This window comes from Ailuropoda melanoleuca, chromosome 7 (assembly GCF_002007445.2).
Source record: "Ailuropoda melanoleuca isolate Jingjing chromosome 7, ASM200744v2, whole genome shotgun sequence".
Taxonomy (NCBI): Eukaryota; Metazoa; Chordata; class Mammalia; order Carnivora; family Ursidae; genus Ailuropoda; species Ailuropoda melanoleuca.
In genome coordinates, this window is record NC_048224.1 from 10388926 (window position 1) to 10412928 (window position 24003).

The 24003-nt window shown below is 32.9% G+C and overlaps 1 protein-coding gene across 4 annotated transcripts in view; it reads left to right on the forward strand.

The window, feature by feature from the left end:
• CNTLN (centlein) overlaps window positions 1–24003 on the forward strand; it is a 290333-nt gene that overhangs the window by 140224 nt on the left and 126106 nt on the right. For all 4 annotated transcript variants that reach the window (XM_034663956.1, XM_034663954.1, XM_034663953.1 and 1 more), the window contains 4 exons: window positions 11917–12093; window positions 14163–14288; window positions 22381–22502; window positions 23846–23965. In XM_034663956.1, the coding sequence (XP_034519847.1) occupies window positions 11917–12093; window positions 14163–14288; window positions 22381–22502; window positions 23846–23965 (545 nt within the window). The remainder of the gene's footprint in view (window positions 1–11916; window positions 12094–14162; window positions 14289–22380; window positions 22503–23845; window positions 23966–24003) is intronic.

The window sequence follows — 24003 nt, forward strand, 5'->3', positions numbered from 1 at the left end:
GTTGAAAATAGAGCTGCCCTACGACCGAGCAATTGTACTACTGGATATTTACCCCAACAATACAAATGTAGTGATCCGAAGGGGCACCTGCACCTCAATGTTTATAGCAGTAGTGTCCACAACAGTCAGACCCCAAATGTCCATCGACAGATGAATGGATAAAGAAGAGGTGGTGTATATACAAAATGGAATATTACTCAGCCATCAAAAAATGAAATCTTGCGATTTACAATGATGCAGATGAAACCAGAGGGTATTATGTTAAGGGAAATAAGTCAATCAGAGGAAGACAATTATCATGGGATCTCACTCATATGTAGAATTTAAGAAACAAAACAGAGGATCATAGGGGAAGAGAGGGAAAAATAAAACAAGACGAAACCTGAGGGGAGATAAGCCATAAGAGATTCTTAATCATAGGAAATGAACTGAGGGTTGCTGAAGGGAAGGGGGGTGGAGGCTGGGTTAACTGGATGCTGGACATTAAGGAGGGCATATGATATAATGAGCATTGGGTATTACATAAGACTAATGGATCACTGAACTCTATCTCTGAAACTAATGATATATGTTAATTAATTGAATTTAAATTTAAAAAAAGAAAAAAGGAAATGAACTGGTAAACAACAACAAAAATATCCTTGTTAGTTAACATGTAGTGTAATATTGGTTTCAGGAGTTGAATTTAGTGATTCATCAGTTACATATAACACCTAGCACTCATCATAACAAGTACCCTCCTTAATACCCATTGCCCATCTAGCCCATCTGCCACCCATCTCCCTCCATCAACCCTCAGTTTGTTCTCTATCATTAAGAGGCTCTTACAGTTTGCTTCCCTTTGCTTTTTTTTTTTTTTTCCCAGTTCCCTTCTGTTCACCTGTTTTGTTTCCTAAATTCCACATATGGGTGAAATCATATGGTATTTTTCTTTCTCTGAGTGACTCATTTAGCTTAGCATAATACACTCTAGCTCCATCTAGGTCATTGTAAATGGCAAGGTTTCATTCTTTTTGATATTTGATGACTGGGTAATATTCCTCTGTGTGTGTGTGTGTGTGTGTGTGTGTGTGTGTGTGTGTGTGTGTGTGTCACATCTTCTTTATCCATTTATCAGTTGGTGGATACTTGCTCTCTCCATAGTTTGTCTGTTGTTGTAAACATTGGGGTGCATGTACCCCTTCAACTCTGTATATTTATATCCTTTGGGTAAATACCTAGTAGTGCAATTGCTGGACCATAGGGTAGCTCTATTTTTAACTTTTTGAGGAACCTTATTACTGTTTCCCAGAGTGGCTGCACCAGTTTGCATTCCCACCACAGTGTAAGAGGGTTCCCCTTTCTCCTCATCCTCAGCATCCTCCTCCTACTATGTTATACCAATGTTTATGCATTTTACAAAATGTATACAAAAGTTCAGTAGAAGTGGTAATTGTGAGTGTCCTTGTCTTGTTCTTAATTTCAAAGGGAGTATTTCACCTTGGATAATGACGTTAGCCATAAGTTTCTTCCCTTTTATCAGTTTAAGGAGCCTGATTAATATCATACATAAATGGTGATAAATTTTATCAAATGTTTTATCTTTTGGTGCCTGAGGCATTTCTAATTCTTTATAAACTAATTTATTCCTTTTACTGATACTTTGTTTTTTGAATGTTTATGAAGGAAATTGGTCTGTTATATAACTTTTGTACTGTCTTTATCTAGTATTTCTAATAAGACCAGTCTCATGCAATGAGTTATTGAGCTAAAGAGAGAATTAGAAAATGGGACTGGAAAGCTACTCAGAATGGAGTGTAGGGACACAGCATAATGGGAAATATGAAAGAGTTAAGTGGGTATGGAAGAGAAAATGAGAAATTCAAATCATGTCTAATTGTAAAATGTGAGCTAGAGAATACAGACATGGCAGTAAACTCCAGCTCTATGATAGATTTTTTTCAAGCCTTCCTAGGCAGCTTGACTTTAAATCTGCAAACTTTTTATTGGTTCATTTTTGGGGTTTCTGACTTTTCTTTTAAAAATAATTCATAACTAGCACGAAAGTATGATGATTTCGTAAGAATTAACGCAGAAGCTAGGGCCTTTATGGTGACCCACATAAATCATAATAAAAGGCACAATGAGGTTAGTTCCAGTGAATTTAAGGCAGGTAGTGATAGTAGGTTGAATACTGGGGGTAGAGAACTCTGCCAGTGGTTTCTTCTAGTCATATTTAGATTGATGTGAGGGGATGTAAGGAAACTAGATCTTAACTCCGGTGCTTGGCCTCACCTTCAGTCCAAATGATGGTGGAAGAAGACCTGAGGAGGGAGGCCTGGTTTTAGCCCCCAAGTGTGCTTACACTCTTGATCCCTACACGTGGTCGTGTGTGTGTGTGTGTGTGTGTGCACGTAAGGATATAAAAAGAAAATGGAGACTGTATGTTTTATATCATTGGAAACATACAGTATATAAATTTGTAAACTGCTTATGCCATTACCATTTCATTATAATAGGATTAAAATGTTTAAAACATTTTTGACTCCCTGGTAGTCTCACATAGGAATGTACCTTTTTTTGTTGGTGGTGGTGAAGTTGGTTTTTTTTTTTTTATCATTCAAATGTTTATTTTAGACTCTGTGGTATTAGACACAATGGGTACAGAGTTACACAAGGTATAGTCCTTGTCCTCTGAGGCTTAAGGTTAATAAGTACCATCATTATCATGACTAGAGGTCTATGTGGTCTGGTGATACACAGATGGCTATTAGATATATTTATTTACTTAGTAGATTATTTATTTATTTTTGGTTGACATTTTAAGCATGTGCAACTAACTACCATAGGCTATAATGTTTTGTGTTTTCTTTTTTTTTTTTTAAGATTTTATTTATTTATTCGACAGAGAGACAGCCAGTGAGAGAGGGAACACAAGCAGGGGGAGTGGGAGAGGAAGAAGCAGGCTCATAGAGGAAGAGCCTGACATGGGGCTCGATCCCATAACGCCGGGATCACGCCCTGAGCCAAAGGCAGACGCTTAACCGCTGTGCCACCCAGGTGCCCCTCTTTTTTTTTCTTTTTAATTTGAATATAGTTGAGACATAATGTTACATTAGTCTCAGGTGTACAACATAGTGATATAACATCTCTATACCTTAAGCTGTGCTCACCACAGTGTAGCTACCATCTGTCACCATACAGCGCTTTTACAGTATCATTGACTCTATTCCCTATGCTGTGCCTTTTGTTCCTGTGACTTACTCATTTCATAACGGAAAACCTGTATCTCCCACTCCCCTAAGTGATTAGTATTTAAATTTCAAAAAATGCTTATTGAATGAACACATGCAAAAATGTATACCCTGCTCCAAACCCATTTAGCCTCTCACAATGATCAAGTATTCTTTGATAACAATTCCAGTAAGTAGGACATAGGAGCATTAAGGAGTCAACTTTTGCAAGGGATTATCTAATTGTGATGTGGAATACTTACACTTGTACTCAGAAATTCTGTTCTCTTTTCTTTAGCAGTGCTGAATTCACTTGGTAGAATTTCCAACCAGCAAAGGAGAAAACAATGTCAGTATTAGCTAGCTTTGTTTTCTTGCCAATCAGGGGGTCTAGTATTGATGGTGCTAATTGGCATCAACTAAAGTATTTTAATTTCTCAGTTGGCAGAGATAGGATTGTAGTACCTTAACTTAGGCTCAGAGTAATGTTAAGCCTTGTCATACTGTAGCTGGGATATATGCCAGCATTAATAATTGGTTTGCTTTTCATGATTTTTACTGTGTTATTGTTTCAGTTACACTTTTTTTTTTTCTCATTTTCAAAATGGAAGAATATCAATCTTGTACTTTCTTTGGGTATCTTACTATTATAGCATCAAAATAATTTTTAATATGTAATAGCTGTGTTATATATAATGTACTTTAAAATTACGTTAATCACCATCTTATTTCACACTTAACTAATTTGGAATTTATATATAAACTCATTTTGAAAAGTTGACTTATTCTGCAGCATTATCTTAAGTGAAAACTGCTTTAACTTAATTATACTCAATGTTTATATTTTTAATTCATTTGTATATGTAGACATGGTCACAGAAATATATGGGAAATGGTTTCTCAAACAGTTTGATATTTAATCAACCTTTAGGAGAAAACAACTCAACAATAAAATAATGCTATGTCATGGTTTTTAACTTTGATAAATGAAGAACTTTTTTATTTAAAGGAAAAATTTGAAGTCTTGATCTTTTGTAAGTCTTAACTATAAACTTTTTTTCCCTAAAGCTCTTTCTGCATTATATTCATGAAATTTGAACTTGTGATAATTATACAACTTCACTACCCTGCAAAAAAATAAGCCATTTCTTCTTTAAAGGGTGGGGGGGACTTCAATAGATATACAGATATTTTAAGCCTGCTTTAAGTTCCAAGCAGAATGAAACAGCCCAAGATATTAAAATCTAGAAATTTAGCATATATAATGGAAACTGCAACTCACCTTTAACTGCTCTATCGTGGCACTTCTCTTGCTGCTATAATAAAACTTAAGAATGTTTTAGTGATTTTTTTTCCCTACTATTATTCAAAATTACATTACCCTTACTGAAATCTGAATGGCTTTTAGTGGATTAATTAAACTGTAGCTGGTTTGCCATCTGGGTGCAGCTTGTTTAGCTGCCTTTTCACAGAAAGATTTCTCATGGAATAAAGACTATTTTTTGTTAGAATACAGCTGTTAGGCTTCACTTTCTAAGAAACAAATAGTTTGTGCTTTCTTAGATGAGATTTGTGATGAAATTCAATTTGTAAAACAAAAAATCCTATTATTGCCTTTCTTTTTTAAGGTTATTAATAGTACAGAACAGGCTTTTTTATATTCTGTGTAAATTTGTAAAAAATATATTTTGTGTCTTGATAACTTGTAATATTAAGTAGATCCTAGGTTTAGGCTAGATGTGAAAAAATGGGAAACAGGGAATTAACTAAATCTGATTTTTATGGCTCAAGTGGTTTCATTAAATGAGAGTGCTCTGTGTTGTTCGTTAATGAACTTGTGCCATATGCTTTAACTGTTCTGGTCAATAGCTGATAAAGAAAGGCTTGTGGGTTTGCTTTTTCTTTCTTTCTTTCTTTTTTTTTTAATAAAGCTGTATAAAAATATCCATGTGATGGGCTTTTATCAAAGGAGTTACTTTGAATTCAGTAACTACTACTGAGGCAATATGGCTCGCAATTTGCGACCCAAAGGTAGTCATACATTATTGGAATACAGCCTACTGCGCTTCACATTACACAGATGTGAAGGCCTGATTATAGCTGCTTCATAATTAACAGTGATCCGATTTGTTTTGTGGCATAAATGGTGCATGTGTAGAACATTAGCCATGGCACTCTCATTCAAATTCAACTCAAGGGCTCAGCGGCAGGCGGGTCACGAGCTTCAGGGAGTAGAAGCACAAGCTCCTCCATATGTTCTTGCTGCATCTTACTATGGCTATGAGTGCAAGATTGGTTCCCCAAAGAACCTAATCGTGTTCTGTAATTACAGCGCGGCTTTCTGCTGGCTAGAAATGAGGGAGAAGCTAAAACACTCCCTCATCAGATAATTTGTAAATTACTTTACATGGCGGATGCCTAACTCAGTTGGTTTTCAACTGCTGAAATTATAAATAATTGTAACAGATGTGGCAATATGGCTGGCCTCCAATAAATGAGGCCCTTGATAATTTGGCCAACCCTTTGACAGGCCAATTTAATAAAATGTGAACAAAATCTTCTTGCTAATAATTTATCATCCTTTTTCCCAATAGAATAAATTTAATTACCCTAGCAGTTAACAAGGTCACACCCAGATGCCAAACTCGGCTACAGTTTTGATAATGCAATCAGGAATTGAGAGGTGATGACAGCGTTGTTGTTTTTTTCATTACCTGGCTTCACATAAACACAGGTGGCGTAGCTTTCTTGTCAGTTTTTAATAATTACAGGCTATTATGGAATGCATAGTTAGCAGATTGAAAACCACACTTTAGTGAATTTGTTTGAGTATGATTGAGGTTTTAATGTATAGAGATGATAATGCATAACAAGCGTAGTCCCTTGCTTATACCTTTAGTGCACAAATTTTGATTCTTTTACTGGTGACATAAGTGTCAAATGTTTACAAAACTTAGAGTACGCATTATAGTAAGTAATGGATTGTACCTAAAAGTTCCATGTTTAGAGACATGCTGAAGAGGACATTATTTACTTGAATCAAGAAATTCATTTTAGGGCACCATTAAGAGGTACACTTCAAATATTTAGATTTGCAAATTCTAACAGAATGTGAGGCATATAATATCTTTCTGGAAAAACTTGTGTTCAATTTTGTTATTTAAGTTTCAAAAAAAAAAAAAAAACAAAACCCAAATCTGTAGGCAAATCACTTAGTCTTTCCATTCTCATTTTTAAGTGAGCCCAGGATTAGTTTACTCTTGGGATTGGAATCTGCAGTCAATGTGTATATTATAGAGTTGACACTCTAAACAGTCTTTTTGACATGTAAATATCACTAATTTTTGTCAGTGCAGTGTGATATTTACATGTCATGGAAGAAACAACTAGCTTGTGGTTGCTCAATTTTGTAATACAGAGACTGTTGTCATTCACTGAATGTGACTGTAAGCCAACAGAGCACCCAACTATAACCCATTCACTGTTAAATATGGTGTTAGAAGTAGTTAAAAGTTGTGAAATTAGATCTTTCCTTTTATTTGTTCATTAATTTGGCTGTATCACACAAGTGTTGAGATACTAAAGGAAAGTTTAATTTAACTGACTACTTTATAGTACTGAATTTTGCTATGATGTGACATTCAGATGGTGTTTATGAGAGGAGATGGTGATAGTTTAAATGTAGTAAATAATTTCATTATATTTTGTGATCTCTAAATGCAATCAGGGGATATTTGGGTTGAAAGTGAGTGCAAGTGAAGACTTGCAGATATTTTTATTTTTAAAAATTGGGTACTTAGTTTTATTATTATTATTAAATATTAGTCATTTATTACTCAATTTAGGAGTCTTTCTAAAAGTAAGGTGTGAATTTAAACTGGTACACCTAATTCCATTTGTGAACTTTTGTAATAAGACTATCTTGAATTATGATGTCATGTTGACTTATTATTTTTCTTTTTCCCTTTTAAAAAAATAACTTGTGACTATTATTAAAGTTATACATTTTCAGGTGGATGATTCAGCTAACAGCGTTTTATAAATTGGCAGTAGATGTATTTTTGCATTTCTAAAATCAATTTCACATAAATTTCAAGTTTTTGTAGAGATTCAGATTTTTCTTGAGAAGAAAATTTGTGTGTGTGTGTATACTCTTTAACATATATTATATATTTTTATACTATGTCTTCTTCCTAGAGGATTTGAGTTCATTTTCAGAGGACAGTTATTCAAGATGTCATTTTCTCTGATACATTTGTATATAGGTTAGATGTTTTATATACACACATATATTACACATTTTAAGCATATATGTATGTTTAATGTATATTGAATTTTCAGTGAGCTTATTTTAGGAGAAATTATTTCTTTTGCTGAGGTGTCATGTCCTTTTAGATGTTTATGTTTTACAGTAGGCTACATTATGTATTGACATGTTTGGAATTTATAAATTTCTTAAATAAGTAAGATAATATATGTTAAATGCTTATCTTCAGTGAGGACCTCAATATTTTTTCACTAAATGATAGTTACTATTATTTTAATATAGTAGGAAACAAATGAATATATTTAATTAAAACTACCAATAAGGAAAACAATTTAACTTGCAATTCTTTGTCATCATTATAACTTTGAAACCCTTTTCTATTAGGCATTATTCACTCAGCCTCTGATATATAATGCTATACGATGTTGCTTGAAGTTAATACAACATGACTAGATTATTTCATTTATATAACTCTTAATAGTAATTTGTACAACACCTAATGAATGATTTTTCCTGTCCCTCTTCCACTCTACATCTTCTACAGGACTTCTTGATCAAAATTATCTCTGTGGATCAATGTGAAAAAGAAGTTATATATTAATAATGGTGAATTTAAAGAGATAGGTTCAGTTGGAGGCATTTGGACACATATTCCATTGATCACTTCTCATCAAGATTAGCTATGGTCTAGCACCATACCTTTCATTATCTTTTAAGACTGTAAACTATAAAGGTGAATAAGGATTTTTGATATTAGAGGAAAAAATTATTGATTCAATACTAATAATTCTTAGTAAGAAAATTAAACTTTTCAAAGATTCTAGGATTTTAAGGGCAATACATAGAATGAACTTCCCCAGACAGGGGTACTGGTCATCTTGATTTTGCTAAGCCTTCAAAGCAACACTTGAAAGGATAATGACAAGTAAAGATGTACATATTTCTCATATATGTTATACATAGTTTACAAAACACATTAAGTATAGTATGGATGGGGGACAGTGGAGTGACCTGTCAAATACAACCTTATCTAGGTGATCAAGGTCAATGTCAAGAGTTAAATCATGTTGATACTATGTAACCTTGATATAATGAAGATGGCACTTCACTTCTGTGATTTCCTCCCCCAAACTCATAACCCCAGTCTAATCGTGAGAAAAACTCAGACAAATTCCAACAGAAAGGCATCCTACAGTGCACCTGAATATCATTCTACTCATCAAAACTATCCATGTTACCAAAAGTAAGTAAAGTCTGAGAAACTGCCACAGCCAAGTGTTGCTGGCATGACAAGTAAATGTAATGTGGTATCATGGATGTGGTATCTGGAACAGAAAAAGGACATTATGTAGAAACTATGGAGATATGAATACATTATGGACTTTAGTTAAAAATAATGTATGAATATTGGTTCATTACTTGTAACAAATGTACCATGTTAATTTTAGATGTTGATAATAGGGGAACCTTGATGGGTGGGGGTGGGAGGTATAGGGCTCCACAGCATCTGCTTAGATTTTCTGTAAGTATAAAACTGCTCTAAAAATTAAGTCTATTAATTTTAGAAAAGAAGGGTAAAGGGCAGAATTATAATGGTTTTCCTTTTCTTTTTAATGTCTGGGTGATATAGCCCAAAGTTACCACTAGCAAACTATAAGGGATGTGATTATGAAGACTGTCGTTTCTATTTCTCCTATATAATCTGAAAATTTTATACTCAGCTTTTATTCCTTTTATTTGAAGGAAAAAAATTACGTTTTGAAAAACAAATTTAGTGATGTGTTCATTGTAAAATTTAAGGAAATTCAAATAAATATGAAGAAAATAATTCACATATTTCCACTCAGAAATGACACTAAAACATTTTAGGGTATTTTGTTGTTGTTGTTCTTTTCCTTTGCATGTTTGGCAAAATCTGTTTCTATATAGTATATTCTTTGGTAACCTGCTTTTCTCATTTAGCAGTTTATCATGGTATCTTTCTGTATCAACCTTCAGCATGACTAGAATGCTAAGCCAAAGGCTTGACACATTTTTATGTGCTTTGTTGCATATTTCAAAATTTCCTTAGAAAATTTGTAGCAGTTCTCAAAATGCAGGAATCATAAACAGAGTCTGGCCAACATTTTAAAATTAGGAGATTTCCCTTAGAAACCCTAATTCCTTACTTCTTTTGAAAAATCAGTAGCTCTGGCAGCAGTGGGGCACATTCATTCCCCTAGGAAAACAGTTGGCTGGAGCTGAGTAGCTACTGTCACCAAAACCCTCCTTATGCCCTTAGGTGAATCTGAGCATCATTTGACATTTCATTTTACCTGTGCATTTAAAAATGGTCATATTAAGAGAAGTATGAAATACTTCTTGTGCCTATGTCTCCTGCAAAAGGGGTAAAAGGCAAGAGAGGGAGAAGATCAGATTTTAAAAACACTGGGAGCATGTATAAGTTTTTTTGTGGATGTAAATAATCTATATAAATGTGTTATATGTCTACAAAGTGTCTCTGTTGAATGAATTCTAAAGCTGTGACTTTAAATTATACTAAACACAACCCATTTTATTTACTTACGTTATCTTCCCTGATTCTTTGTAAATTTGAGTTAATCAGTGCTTTCATAGTATTTTATTTTTGAGTTTCTGTTACTGTTTGTTGAAGAATTTTGAAGGACCGCTGCCTAAGTGTAAAATCCTTACAGTGATGATGACAGTATCCATGGTTGGAGCATTTTTAATGTCTTCACAAGTATTTGAATTATTTATCTTTACAGCTTCTTGACTGAATAATCCAATTTTTACATTCTTATCTACTACATTATAATCCAGTGATATCTTAGAAAACTCATTTAAACTCATTTAAAGAATATGGGATTGCTTATTGGATATACCAATATAGCTAAAGTTATGTTATTTCCGTTTTATTCCAAATTTTTGTTTGACCTTGAACTATTTATTTAAAATTTCTTTGGTAAGTGATGGGATATTAATATATTCTTAATAATTTTATTTAAAGGAGCCTGGATAAGAGCAGGTAGCTTTAGAAAACTGTTTAGATTAGTGGCCCAGTCAAAGGAAATAGTTATAAACATCATAAATTTGCTTACATGATAGGAAGAAAAAATGAAATAAATAATAGTCATATTGTGATTAAAAAGTGGGAGGAAAGAATTGGGCAAAATAATTTAGAGTTTGGAATAAGAGTGCTTGAAGTATTTTAATTTGATATTTAAAGAAAGGTAATGGAGTAAGTATTTAAAAAATGGCAAGTATGGTAAGATTACAATATACATAATACTGAGGAAAATATTTAGCAATATAATTGAATGAAGATTGGGAAACAAATCAAGTGATTTAAATAGATAAGGTGTAATAATATAAATAAATCAAAGATGACCTCTCTCATAATAATTAGAAGTTAGAATTAGGACAGTTTTGCCTATTCCCTAAAAAAAAAGAAAAAAGAGTTCAAACTGTAAAAGGGTAATATTTTCCATTGTTGGTTCAAAAAAGTTAAACGTGTATTTCTTCTTATAGCCCTTAAGAATATCATTTAGAGTGGATAGGATTTTCCACATTTTAAATGAAACTGTTTGCAAGGCTACTGATTCTATATCCAATATTATAATTTTGAGATTTGACTGTCTTTGCTGGAAATCAATGAAAACTTTGTTTTCACTATGATTAAGTGGTTTTGTTTTTTGTAAGTGGCGTGGTTAATTTGAATATGATATATGCATAGATTTTAATGACCTCAAATATATTCAGTTAAGATGGCAGTAGAATTTCACAGAACGCTGGTTTTTACTAAATAATATTTCTTGAAGGTATCCCACATGCTTAATTTTTCTGTGATTTTTTTTTTTGTTTCCAAAATGTGGTGCTTACCATTAGCAGATTATCTGTCATGTAATAAATTTCGAAAGAGAATACAGTAGACTGTATATTGATTTTAAAAGTATCAGAGTTTTGTGAGTTGTTGTTATGGTACATTGAAAGATAATTAGACTTAATAGTGCTGTTTTTTTCCTTTTCCCAAGTTTATATTCAGTGGTATTATATGACTCTTTGTGATCAAATGGTGGATTGAGTATTTCATGAGGAAATTCATATGTGTATAATCATATTTTTTTGAAATAATTAATTTACAGATGAGTGGTATGTTTCATGCAACCATGCTGTAATGTTTTTCTCCTGTAATTCTATATGGCAATATTATTTGTGAAAATATTTATATAAACTCTTGGTTATTTTATTGACAAATGCCATTGTATTAGGATGATAGAAGTTTAGCTAATGCTAGTTTACAGTTTATTGTTGAAATGAAATTTTCTTTCTCTGAATACTTATTATTTATATGATGTAATATTATATATAAGTATTTGCACACTGAGAAATAATATACAAACATGCATATATATTTGCACATACACTTCTTTTAAATAGGTATCTCAACGGCCATCTTTATCGAGCTTAGAAACTTTAATGGTCTCACAGAAGTCTGAAATTGAGTATTTACAGGAGAAACTAAAAGTAGCAAATGAAAAACTGTCAGAGAGCAAATCTGCCAACAGGGGTTTCTCAGAGAAGAGCATCTGGACAAGTACTGAAGGAAAACATAAGGTAGGGACATTTTGTCATTTTGTGAATTTGTCAGGGTGAGGCTGGCAAAGCAAGCGATGAAGTTTAAAAACAAACAGCATTTACTTCTCTGCTTATATTTCTGCCAAATGCTTGATAAAAAATTGTTGTGTGGGGCACCTGTGTGGCTCAGTCAGTTAAGCATCTGCCTTCAGCTGAGGTCATGATTCAGGGGTCCTGGGATCAAGCCCCCTGTCTGGCTCTCTCAGCGGAGAGCCTGCTTCTCCCTCCCTCTGCTTTTGCACTCTCTCATGCTCTCTCTCTCTCTCCCTCTCAGATAAATAAATAAAATCTTAAAAAAAATTGTTGTGAGTAGAGCATTTTCCCTTTTTAAAGACTAAATAATGTATTCCTAATTTAATTAAATGATTAGTAGTAGTAGAGCTGTTTTGTAGTAAGTTAACATTCTTTTGTTAAAAAGTTTTGCTAAACTGGGTGTTAAATAAGACTGATGAATAACTTAACTCTGCCTCTGAAACTAATAATTCACTATATGTTAATTAACTGAATTTATATAAATTTAAAAAGTTTAAAAAAGTTTTGCTTAGTTCTCTCATAATCATTTTAATGTAATATTATTAAAAGAAAAATATATCTTAATGTTTCTATTTCATTCAGATATGATATTTAAAATACTACCTCTGTGGATATAAACTATAGAGTGGAATTTAACTTTAATTTATGCAGCTATGTAATTTTGGATTTAAAGGTATAGTGATAGAGAAAAATAAGCAAATTTTCCATAGCATGTTTCTCATTTATTAATGTCTAGCTTTTCCTTTTTATAATATTTGTATTACAGTATATATACTATAGTATGTATTCCTGTTAGGCTGCAAAAGATTCTGTGAACACTAAAATAGACATTTTATATCATATTGTAAATATGTTGTTATGTAACATTGTCAATATGTTATCTGTAGATAAATAGAGAAGTAAGGAACTTTAGACATATTTTTCTCACACTTGTTACTTTAGCAGTAGAAAATAATGATTTTATAAGCAGAAAACTATGTTTTTCAAGATAATTGCTTTTCGTTCTTTCCATTTTTCCTATAAGTAGAACTATCTTAGTAAAGGAAGTATTTAAAAATAGACCCGTGTTTCTATTATAGTCCTATTTAATCCCTCTAATATTATTAGTAATTTTCAGAAGAACGAGCTTTATATATGTATATACATATTTATTTATTTAAACATAACTGCATTATACATTACTTGCCATTTTGGAGTAGTTTCAGAGTATGGAGCTTTATTTAAGTGAAAGAAAACATTCCTAAAATTGAGATACATTATAGGGCCTAATTTGGTTGCTTGCTACATTGCTGAAGTTAAAAAATGTAGCACTTTGATGTTCGTTGCTTTTAACAAAAGTCAAGAAAATGAGAGGGATATTTGGAACGAAATTTTCTTTCTTTTTTATAAGGACATGCTGTAAGTATGAACAATATGTTGCCCAGCTTAATAGTTGCTTTCACACATTCCTTCTCCAGATTGGTATATGAAGCTGTACATAATATAAACACACATTCTTGTCTCTAGTTAGCCACATTATAGTTAATGACCATATGGTCATTATGGTATAAGATCTACTGTCTGTTGTATTTATATTCCTCAAGCATATTGTTCCTTCAACTTCACAGTGTGTTAAACTATTTCAAAGGGAAAAAAATCCTTTCCCTCTTGTTTCTGGTTGTCCTATCAAGTGTAACCTTGGACCCTTATAGAGCAATTAGACCAGCCTCTATCCCCTCCTTTGTAATGAGGTTTCTTGCATTTCTGAGTCTATAACCCTTTAGTCTTCCCTAATGGGACATCATTATTCTGAAAGAAACAATGTAAATGTAAATGAATATTCTCATTAACGAGTCACAGAGAAACCTTTAGCGGTAGCACTGTGGTAATTCCGCTTGTTATTTCTCTGGTATTCCATGCAGGATTTTTTTTATAATTCATTATTAGTATTCAAAATTACTTGTTCTTTAATTTTGCATGTCTTTCATAATCCAGTGTTCCAACTAGTTCAACCATGTCCTTGTTTTATTCTCGAGGAACCACCTGTGAAACGTTCAAGGTCTTTGTCCCCAAAGAGCTCTTTCACAGACTCAGAAGAGCTGAGGAATCTGAGGAAAGCTGAAAGAAAGATTGAAAACTTAGAGAAGGCACTACAGCTAAAGGTGAACGATAAATCATTTCTTTAGTAATAACCTTGCAAAGATAAAAGATATACCAAAGTAAACATTCCCTTCACAAATCACTGCTTATCATTTATCTTTCCTGAATTTAGTTACATGTATAAAATTGTATCATTGGTTGGTCTCGTTTTTCAGATTTCTGAGGATCATAAAGTAACAAAAAATTTGCTGCTCAAACGTAAATATTTATTCACTACTTTAAAATTGTTTGGGAATACTTTGGCTTAATATTGGGAATAAATTTCTTACAGTTTTTCAGAGACAAAACTAGCAAGTAGAGAATTTCTCAGAGTTCTTTATACATGATAAACATATAAAAAGAAAAGTGAGTTAAAAACCATATTCACCTAGCTCAAGTCACTTAAAACTGTCCTTTATAGAAAAATTATATAGTCAAAATGGCAAGTACACTATTTTTTTCCATTTGTTATATTCAGGGCTTTTATTTTTTCTGACTTTAATATGGCTAAACTTATCATTCGTTATTCACAACTACCCAAAGGCCTGTGCTAGTTGAGATTTAGGCATTTAATTGAATCTCAAATAGTTTTAAGACATTTTATGACAAGACCAATGTTTTACACATGATTAGAATCCAGTAAAGCTCAGATTCTTTGTCATATAGATGACTCTTAGGGAGAAAAAGGTTTGACTTAGATTTTGTATAGAACAAGATATGGCTTAGAGGTATAGTTAACCTAGGCTACAATTAATATTTTTTTCTGCCTTTCCACCAAACATTAAGTTAATCTATATTTATGCAGAGTTGGACTGTTAGTTCTGAAAGAAAGGAAAATTTTCATCTATTGATTGACAGAGAGACAGAGATTATCTTCTATCATCTACCAAAAATAAAATGATCAGATGACATCAGTTTGCTAACATTTAGCCTATTTGAAATGTACACACCTGCATTTATTTTTTTTAGTTTATTTTTTTTTTAATAAACTCTGCACCCATCATGGGGCTTGAACTCACAACCCCAAGATTGAGTTGCATGGTCTTCTGACTGAACCAGCCAGGCACTCCACACCTGAAGTTATTTGCTCATTCATTGGTTTACTCAGTAACAACTTACTAAGCAATGCAGTTAGCCAAACAAGTCACTTGTACAAGAGACTTGTATCATTCAGGACCCTAGTTAACAAGATACCGCATGAGCAGTTGGAATCTAGTATCTTAACATAAACTTGGGAGTACACACAGGATATTAAGAGCATATTTAGGAATCCAGTTTATCATCTTCCTCCATTTGCATAATTCTTGAAATTCACATCCTGTGTTAATCTGGTTTCTTCAGAGAAACAGAACCAGTAGGATATTTCCCTTTAGTCTTCCCTAATGAGATACTGCTATTCTGAAAGATAGCTATATCTGTGTCCATATATCTGTCTATCCAGAGAGGGAGAGAAAGAGAGACAGAGATTGATTATTTACTATAAGGAATTGGGTCATGCAATTCGAGAGTCTGTGAAGTCCATCAGCTCCAGTTCTGAAACTGGAGATCAGGAGAGCCAATGGTATAGTTTCAGTATGGGTCCAAAGGCCTGAAAACCAGGAAGCTGATGGTGTTAAGTTCCAGTCTCAATCTCAATCTGAGTCCAAAGGGACAAGACCAGTATTTTTCTTATACAACCTTTTATTGTATTCTTCAGTGAATCGGATGAAGCCTATCACATTGGGAAGCGCAATATGCTTTACTCAGTCTGCTGATTCAAATGTTCATTTTCTATAGAAAGATGCTCACAGATGCACCCAGGAATAATGATTAACTAGATATCTGATCAGTCAAGTTACACATAAACTTAAATATTACATATCCCCATTCAACAGTAACAGATCTCCACTTATTTGCCCCCAAAAGTCTGTGAGTCTTTGACAGTCCCTTGTTTTTGGCAGGAGAGAGTAGAGCAATTCAGACGTTTTTAGACTATCCTCTTCTGCCTTTTGAATTTCTAATTTCAGAAAGAGTCTCAGAAGTATTATATTAATTTATCATTCCTTTCTCCTAATTGCTCTTTTGGATGAGGCCTCAAGCTTATTTTCAGAGTAAAATTCTTTCTTTACACAATTTCTTTTTCATTTACACTTTTTCTGTATTTCCTTTTCAAGTCAGTTGATGATAATATGAATTTCAAATGTATGCTTTCTTTCACAGATTTGCAAGATAAGGGGGAAAATGCGAGCAAATTTTTTTCATTGTATCTTATCATTTAGTAAGAAAGGATTTCTTATTTTAAAAGAGCAAAATAGTTGAATGAAAAAGCACAATCATCAAGAGCATTTACCAAATGAAGTGGGTAAACAAAACCTGTAAAGTAAAAGCAATTCCAAAAAGAGTGATTGGGTCCAGGATATTTTTTAATTTATGGCCTCACTTTAGTAAGTATACCTGTCATATTTAGTGAAGACAGAAAACTTCTTCCTATATTTCCCTTAATTAGGGTATAATATTAATGTTATTACTATTACTTAAGTCCATGAGAATATAATATAAGAAAGGAATTAATAATGTATCTGTATTAGTTTCCTAGGGCTGCCATGACAAACTCACTGGCTTAGAAGAACAGAAATGTATTATTCAAAGTTCTGGAGGCTAAAAAGTTCCAAATTCAAGATGTCAGCAGGATTAGTTCCTTCTGAAACCTGTGAGGGAGAATCTGTTCTCGTTCTGTCACCTAGTTTCCTGTAGTTTCAGGTGTTGCTTGACTTAAAGACAGTCTGCTCCCTGTGTCTTCTTACGTCACATCATCTTTCCTCTGTGTGTGTGTCTCTCTCTCTATGTCTAAAGTTCTCCTTTTAAAAAGACACCAGTCAGGCGCCTGGGTGGCTCAGTCCCTTAAGCATCTGCCTTTGGCTCAGGTCATGATCTTAGGGTCCTGCGATTGAGCCCCGCATGGTGCTCTCTGCTCAGTGGGGAGCCTGCTTCTTCTCCCTCTGCCTGCCCATCTGCCTACTTGTGTATGCACTCTCTCTCTGTCAAATAAATAAATAAAATCTTTTAAAAAAATGAAAATAAAAAGACACCAATCAGCTGGGTTGAGACCCACCCTAATGACTTCATTTTAACTTCATTCCTTCTATAAAGACCTTATCATCAAATACATTCTGGGGTAGTGTGGGTTAGGATTCCAACATACCTTTTTGGAGGGGATTCGTTTCAACCCCTAACAGTGTCTTACGGTTTTTAATATGCATTTGTTGATCAGGGTGCTTCTTTTGTAGACCATAACCCATTAGTACATGTGGAATTTTTGTGATGGCCTTTCCCATACTGGTATTATATTGAACACTGCTCTGCCAGAAGCTAATGGGAAAATGGCAGAGAAAAATGTTCTATGCTCGATTATCGTAGGCAGTGGATTAAAATCTTTCATTTTTTTGTGAGCTGTTAGGATATCAATGTGCACTGTGAATCTATAGCAAGGTATAGATACCGTTTTTCCCAGATTTACTTGATTATATTATACCCATTAATGTTTCCCAAAGACTTCTGTTCCATGGAAGTTACTGTTGAAAACACTAAACTAAACACATGCTCCATGGCACAATAGGTAGCTTTGGGTCCCAAGTTGATCACCAAGGGGGGCTGATGGGAGAGACGGACAAATAAGCTTCACCAGATAACCTCCACCATGGAACATATGGAGGCATGCTTTGATATATTGAAATGATGGTCTTTATTATATCAGCAGTAAATAATGCATATTATTCTAATACTAGTAATGACGTTTGTAAAAATATTAATACATTATCTTGCTTAGCTTACTTTTGTGATAGTTGTACATGTTTTCAAGATGAATGGCCAGTGTTGTAATAAAAGAGCCAATAATAATAGAAGAGATGAAAACTATTATTCTAAAAATGCCACCCATTTCCAAATCCTCACTTCATAAGTATAGTGTACTAAATATTTATAAAGTATAAGTTGGAAATCAATGTATCAGAGCTTTATGAAATCCTTTACTGTCCTTGGGATCACTAATGCCGTGAATCTCTACTTTATGAATTTTAATGCATTTGACAACTTAGTTCTATTAGCACTTTTCTACACTGTTTAGTGACGTCAATATGTCCTTTGAATACAATTTATGTCTTTTATTTTTCAGTGCTCTAATATGCATTCTTCATACATTCAGCTTTATATACTCTGCTGAAATTAAACACCCATGGGATCCTTGGTATTTTATAAAAGTTTTTTTTAAAACTTTTAAAAAACTGTGCTATCATTCTGTGAAGATTGAGTCATTGTTTTATTAACAGGACTCATGCTCTTAGTTAGCCTATGCCTGTCAAGGAGCATTTGACCAAACTGTAGTAGATTAGATCAAGAATCATTTTTGTTCCTTCGAACTCACAAATGGACTTGCAAGTACCATTGAGGAAAGTCAGGTGATACAGCCTTTCTGTTTTCTATTTTCTAATGTTTTAGTAATTCAGATTTGTTTGTATAGAGAAATTAGTACCTCTAGTTTAACTAGTTTAATTGCAAAATAGAGGGAAGGTAGTCAGTGAATGTTTTATTGAGGGAGCTAATAAATGATCCTAATTCAGTGACTGCTCTTGCAATATTTTTGTGTGTATCTTCTTGGGCAAATGTAGTTATTAATGATATTAAATGTATCTTTCAGTCTTTACTTTTGATTTTGTTGTAAGATCTTTGGGTACAGTATTTCCCAAATGAAGTACTACCGTTTTGACTTAGGCTATCATTTGGGACTTAAAGAATCATAATCCACACTTGTATTTGTTAGAATATTATAAAAAAATTTTTGATTATTCTTTTTACACATTAAACATGTCTTTTGAGATATCTGACTTGTGCCTGAAGACTTCTGCTAAATCTGTTCTTGTACTGGAATAGGGAAAAATGTTTTTCTCTGAACATATATTATCTGTCTTATATTTACATTTCTATAAAATTTTTGTCTATTTCTAAAGTAGGCCAAACAACAATAGTCTCTAGGACTAATATAACCTATGAATTACAATTTGATAATAGCATTTGGAAAGGACAAATCTATGGATGAAACTGCACTTAAAAATAATAATTATTATAAATTATGCCTATCAAATTGATTTGTCAAATAATCTGTAGTTTACTTTCATTTTAATAGTATAGATCTTACTAATTGTGTAAGAAATATGTAAACACTCTAGCATTAGGTGTAGTAAATTATGAAGCATGTAAAATAAAGCAGAAACCTCATCTGTAAAACTACTTTCCTATAATCACTACTTAATGGAGGGAGCTACCTATTTCAATTACTATAGAAAAATCAAAACTATTTTCTTTTTTTTTATAATTTTTGTTATTATATTATATTAGTCACCACACAGTACATCCCTGGTTTCTGATGTAAAGTTCGATGATTCATTAGTTGCGTATAACACCCAGTGCACCATGCAATACGTGCCCTCCTTACTACCCATCACCAGCCTATCCCATTCCCCCACCCCCCTCCCCTCTGAAGCCCTCAGTTTGTTTCTCATAGTCCATAGTCTCTCAGGCTTCATTCAAAACTATTTTCTAATTGTAAATATATTACACTAAAGTTTTAGGAAGCAGAGGTGCTTTGAGTGCTTTAAGTACTATGCCTAGTACAGAGCCTGGCACATTGTGAGTGACATATAGGACTCAGGAAATTTTTATTGAGTCTTAATCTTTGTTTTAACAGCATAAGATAGTTGACTTCTATTTGAGAACTAAGGAAAACCTTGGGTATAAATTCCGTGATTAATGGTAGCTGAAGCAGTACTGAAAAATGCTAAAATAATGACAGTACTAACAATAAGTAACTCAATTTGTTCCATTGATTAAACAAGATTTTTGTGAAGGGCAACAGAAAAAATCTGGATATCCCATTTTATTTTTTACTTTGGGCAATCTTTTAGGTTCTTTTCTCAGAGTTTCTAGGGGCTCTTAACACAGACTTTTAATGATTCCAAAACACTGGATTTGTATGTAATAATTTTAAAGAAATTCGTTGTAAACTAAGAGTTTATGGGGAAAGAATTTGATTCAATGACGAATAATTAGAGAAAGCTATTAGAATTTAACAAAGTACTTAACTATGTTTATTTGAAAATTGTGTTTTGACGCAAATCTTTTCTAGTACCTATACATTTCTTATAATTAGATTATTAATAATTTGTAATACATCCTGTTTAAAATCCTAATAAATCCTATTAGTTCTTAAGGATCTTACTTTTCTTTTTGGTTAATTTAAATTATTTCAGATACTTAAGATTAGAAAGCTTATTGTTTAAAGAAGTGAAGTTATATTTGGATTTTTAACAACAGAAGGGAAAACTCAAGGTCAAGGTTAAATCATTCCTTGGTGTTAGAAGAAGGGAGATATAAATAGCTTTTATTTTGAAGATGGAGAAACTGGTACATGCTGAATTTAAGTAGCTATGTCAAGATAAAATTACTAACTTTGAGCAGCAAGACTTGAACTCTTACCAGTACTTAACACTCTGCATGTAATAGGCTCTTAATATATGGTTCTTTAATTGAAATGAACAAAATTCAGTTCAGTATCCTGAATTTTTAACCATGGTATTTAACATGGTACTCTTTAGCAAGTTTGCAGTTCCTGTGATCTGTATATCTTCTAACATGGTTCAGGATAACATTTATTCTGATTGTCCCTTTCAAGTGATGCCATTCCCATACTTTTTCATCAAGCACTTCCATTTCCAGATGGCATGCAGATGGCTTGATGCACACAGGACTCAAATACTTCCTAATAACTACTTAAGAGATTTATTGAAGTTATCCTACTAGGCCTGTATTCAAAGTAGAATGTCCAAATATCCATATTGTTGAGACAGTTAGAATTGCAGTAAAATAATACAAACTCTGTATTGTCTTACAGTTGAGATGAGAGGTAGATGGTTCAGGAAACTGTGAATTTGGCTTCTTGATAATAAGGACATCAGTTAATACTTGGGAAGAGGAAAAGGAAGGAAGCTCACTTTTGCTTTGCCTCAATAGGGCAAGCACAGTGCCAGGGGCTTTACCTGTATATTCGCTCATTTAATTTAGTCATCATAATTTAAATCTCTGCGTTCTTTTCCACATTTTACAGAAAAGGAAATGGATTTAATTTAAATAGTGTTCTTAAGATTATGCAGCTAATATGAAAGAGCTCCAAGAATAGAATTCAGATTTTTCTAACTGCCGTGAGCCTGCTCGTCTCACCTCACTATAATATTACAGAGTACCTGTTGCCTCCACTAAACAAGTATACAATTTCCTTCATATAGAAGTATAAAAAGTTTGAAAGACAAATTTGAAATTCACAGTGGCTAAAAAAAATTCAGGAAGTTACTTACTTTGAGAAACACAGTGCATAAGTAATATAAGTACATCCCCTAAGAACTGAAAATTTGGCCTAAGTTCATTTTGTGGGTATACCTAAAAATGAAGACATATTTCTTGCACTCTTTTTAGAACATTCAGAAGTTGTTGACTTTAATTGTCTAACCTAGTAATGTTTTTATGATCTCTTCAAGAATACGAAACCCAGCTCTCACATTTCAATTTTGTATAGCACAACCCCAAAGGTTAAGCTCTGCTACTTTAAACATAGGTCTGGACTGATTTTTTTTCTCCTGTGTAATCCTTATGCTTTATATTAAACTAATCATGAATACATGGGAGGAAGCATTGATCTTACTATGATTAGTGTTTTTACACTAATTACATATGTAATTATAATTAACAAAACAATCATGTGTTATGTATGGACAAATCCTTTTGTGAAAAAGAATTATGTACAGTTGGCTCAGAGATATTAGTATGTGTACTAATTGACCACAGGGAAAGGAATGAAACTAATTTTGAAATTACTAACAGCTTAAAAATGTAGTAAGTGGGTTGAATTTACCAAGCAAAGCTATTTTGTGACTTTAAGAATCCTTCCCTTTCTTCCACTCAAGTATTACAAATTAATTTATAATTATTATTTTCTTTCAAATTTCATATTTAGATGAGTAACCTTTTTATTTGCAGCGTTATACTAATACTTTCGTTAAACTTGTGTACTTGCTTTTTTGTGTTCTACAGAGCCAAGAAAATGATGAGCTAAGAGATGCCCATGAAAAACGCAAGGAAAGGCTACAGATGTTACAGACCAACTACAGAGCAGTAAAAGAGCAATTAAAACAGTGGGAAGAAGGCAGTGGCATGTGAGTTACATAGCTCATAAAGGCATTTCCCTAAATATTAAATGGAATGGAGTAGCATCATATAGGTGTTTTAATGGCTTTTGTGTGATTTTAAAGATATTATTTGGCATTCAAATCTTTATTGTGAATTTTAAAATAGATAACATAATAAATGAAAACTGATAAATATGATAGCAATAACTATAGATTTTCCTATCATTTACAGAATTCATAATGTAGGTGATTATGAATTACTGTGTACATTTTCAATATCAATAGAGTAGCTTAATAAAAGTAGATAATGCAAAAATAGTTCATATCCATATGACTGAAAAAATTAAATAAATAAAATAATGGTATTACAAAGTTTGTAACTTAAACAGTATTTCAGTTTTACTTGAAAGATGAGAAATAGGAAATCTAAATATATAGTTAACTCGCTGAAAACTATTTCAACCTAGTATGCAATTTGAAAATCTTTACTATCCATCAGTTTGTTCTGCAGCTTATCTGAATGAATTGGCGGTCTCAGTTCAATTGCTCTGAACAGGTGTTCAGATCTTGGTTAGTCGTAAGTGGCTCCCTTGTTAACAGTATCAACAGAGGGCAAAGGACTGAATGAGTACAGAAAATCTACTACCCTCTCATCTTTTGAGATGGATCCTTTAGGGCAATGTTGATGATACACATTGGTCTGTTCTATAGAGAAATACTGTTTCTAAATTGGCCAGTACAGCACTTTTACAAAATAAAAATGAAGAGTTTGTTTTATGTACAGAAAATGAAAACATAAAGGGCGTTTGGCATGTTTTGTAGGTAATTGTCACGTTTAATTTTTTCCTTTGAAGGATGGGAAGTGTTTCATATCACTTGTCAGTAAAGTAGTGATAAAGCAATTTGTCCTGCATTTAGCCTCTGCTCACCTAACTTTAGTAGTCACAGGAAGTGTGAAAACTGCTTTCTGACATATTTACTGATAATAGTGTGTTTTAAGATTGAGCACATGTACCACATTCAGATTGGTTGACAACAAATTCTCGATGTTTATGTTATATTAAATGCCTATATTATAATTTCTTATAATCCTTTTTTAGAAACTGACCATCCTGCAATATATGTTTTATTATTACTAAAATGAATCAGAGAAATTGACCTAAGACCGTCATGTGTCTGCCTAAAAGTTTGCTTTCCATAGTAGCAGTTTAGCCTTTTAAGAAATTATGACATAGGATTTTAATTTCTGCACACTTGAGTTTTAGGAAATTCATTCCATAAATAGTGAGCTTGAATTACGGAATGTATAAATGAATTTTCATTGCACTTTGAACATATTAAGGAAGAAAACAACTTCATCTTAAAAATAGGACTCATATCAGAAAAATAAAGAGAGCAGATCCCCAACAACTTCGACAAGAAGATTCTGATGCTGTGTGGAACGAACTGGCCTATTTCAAAAGGGAGAACCAGGAGCTTATGATTCAAAAGTGAGTTTCTTTTTTAACAATATGGACTTAGATAAACA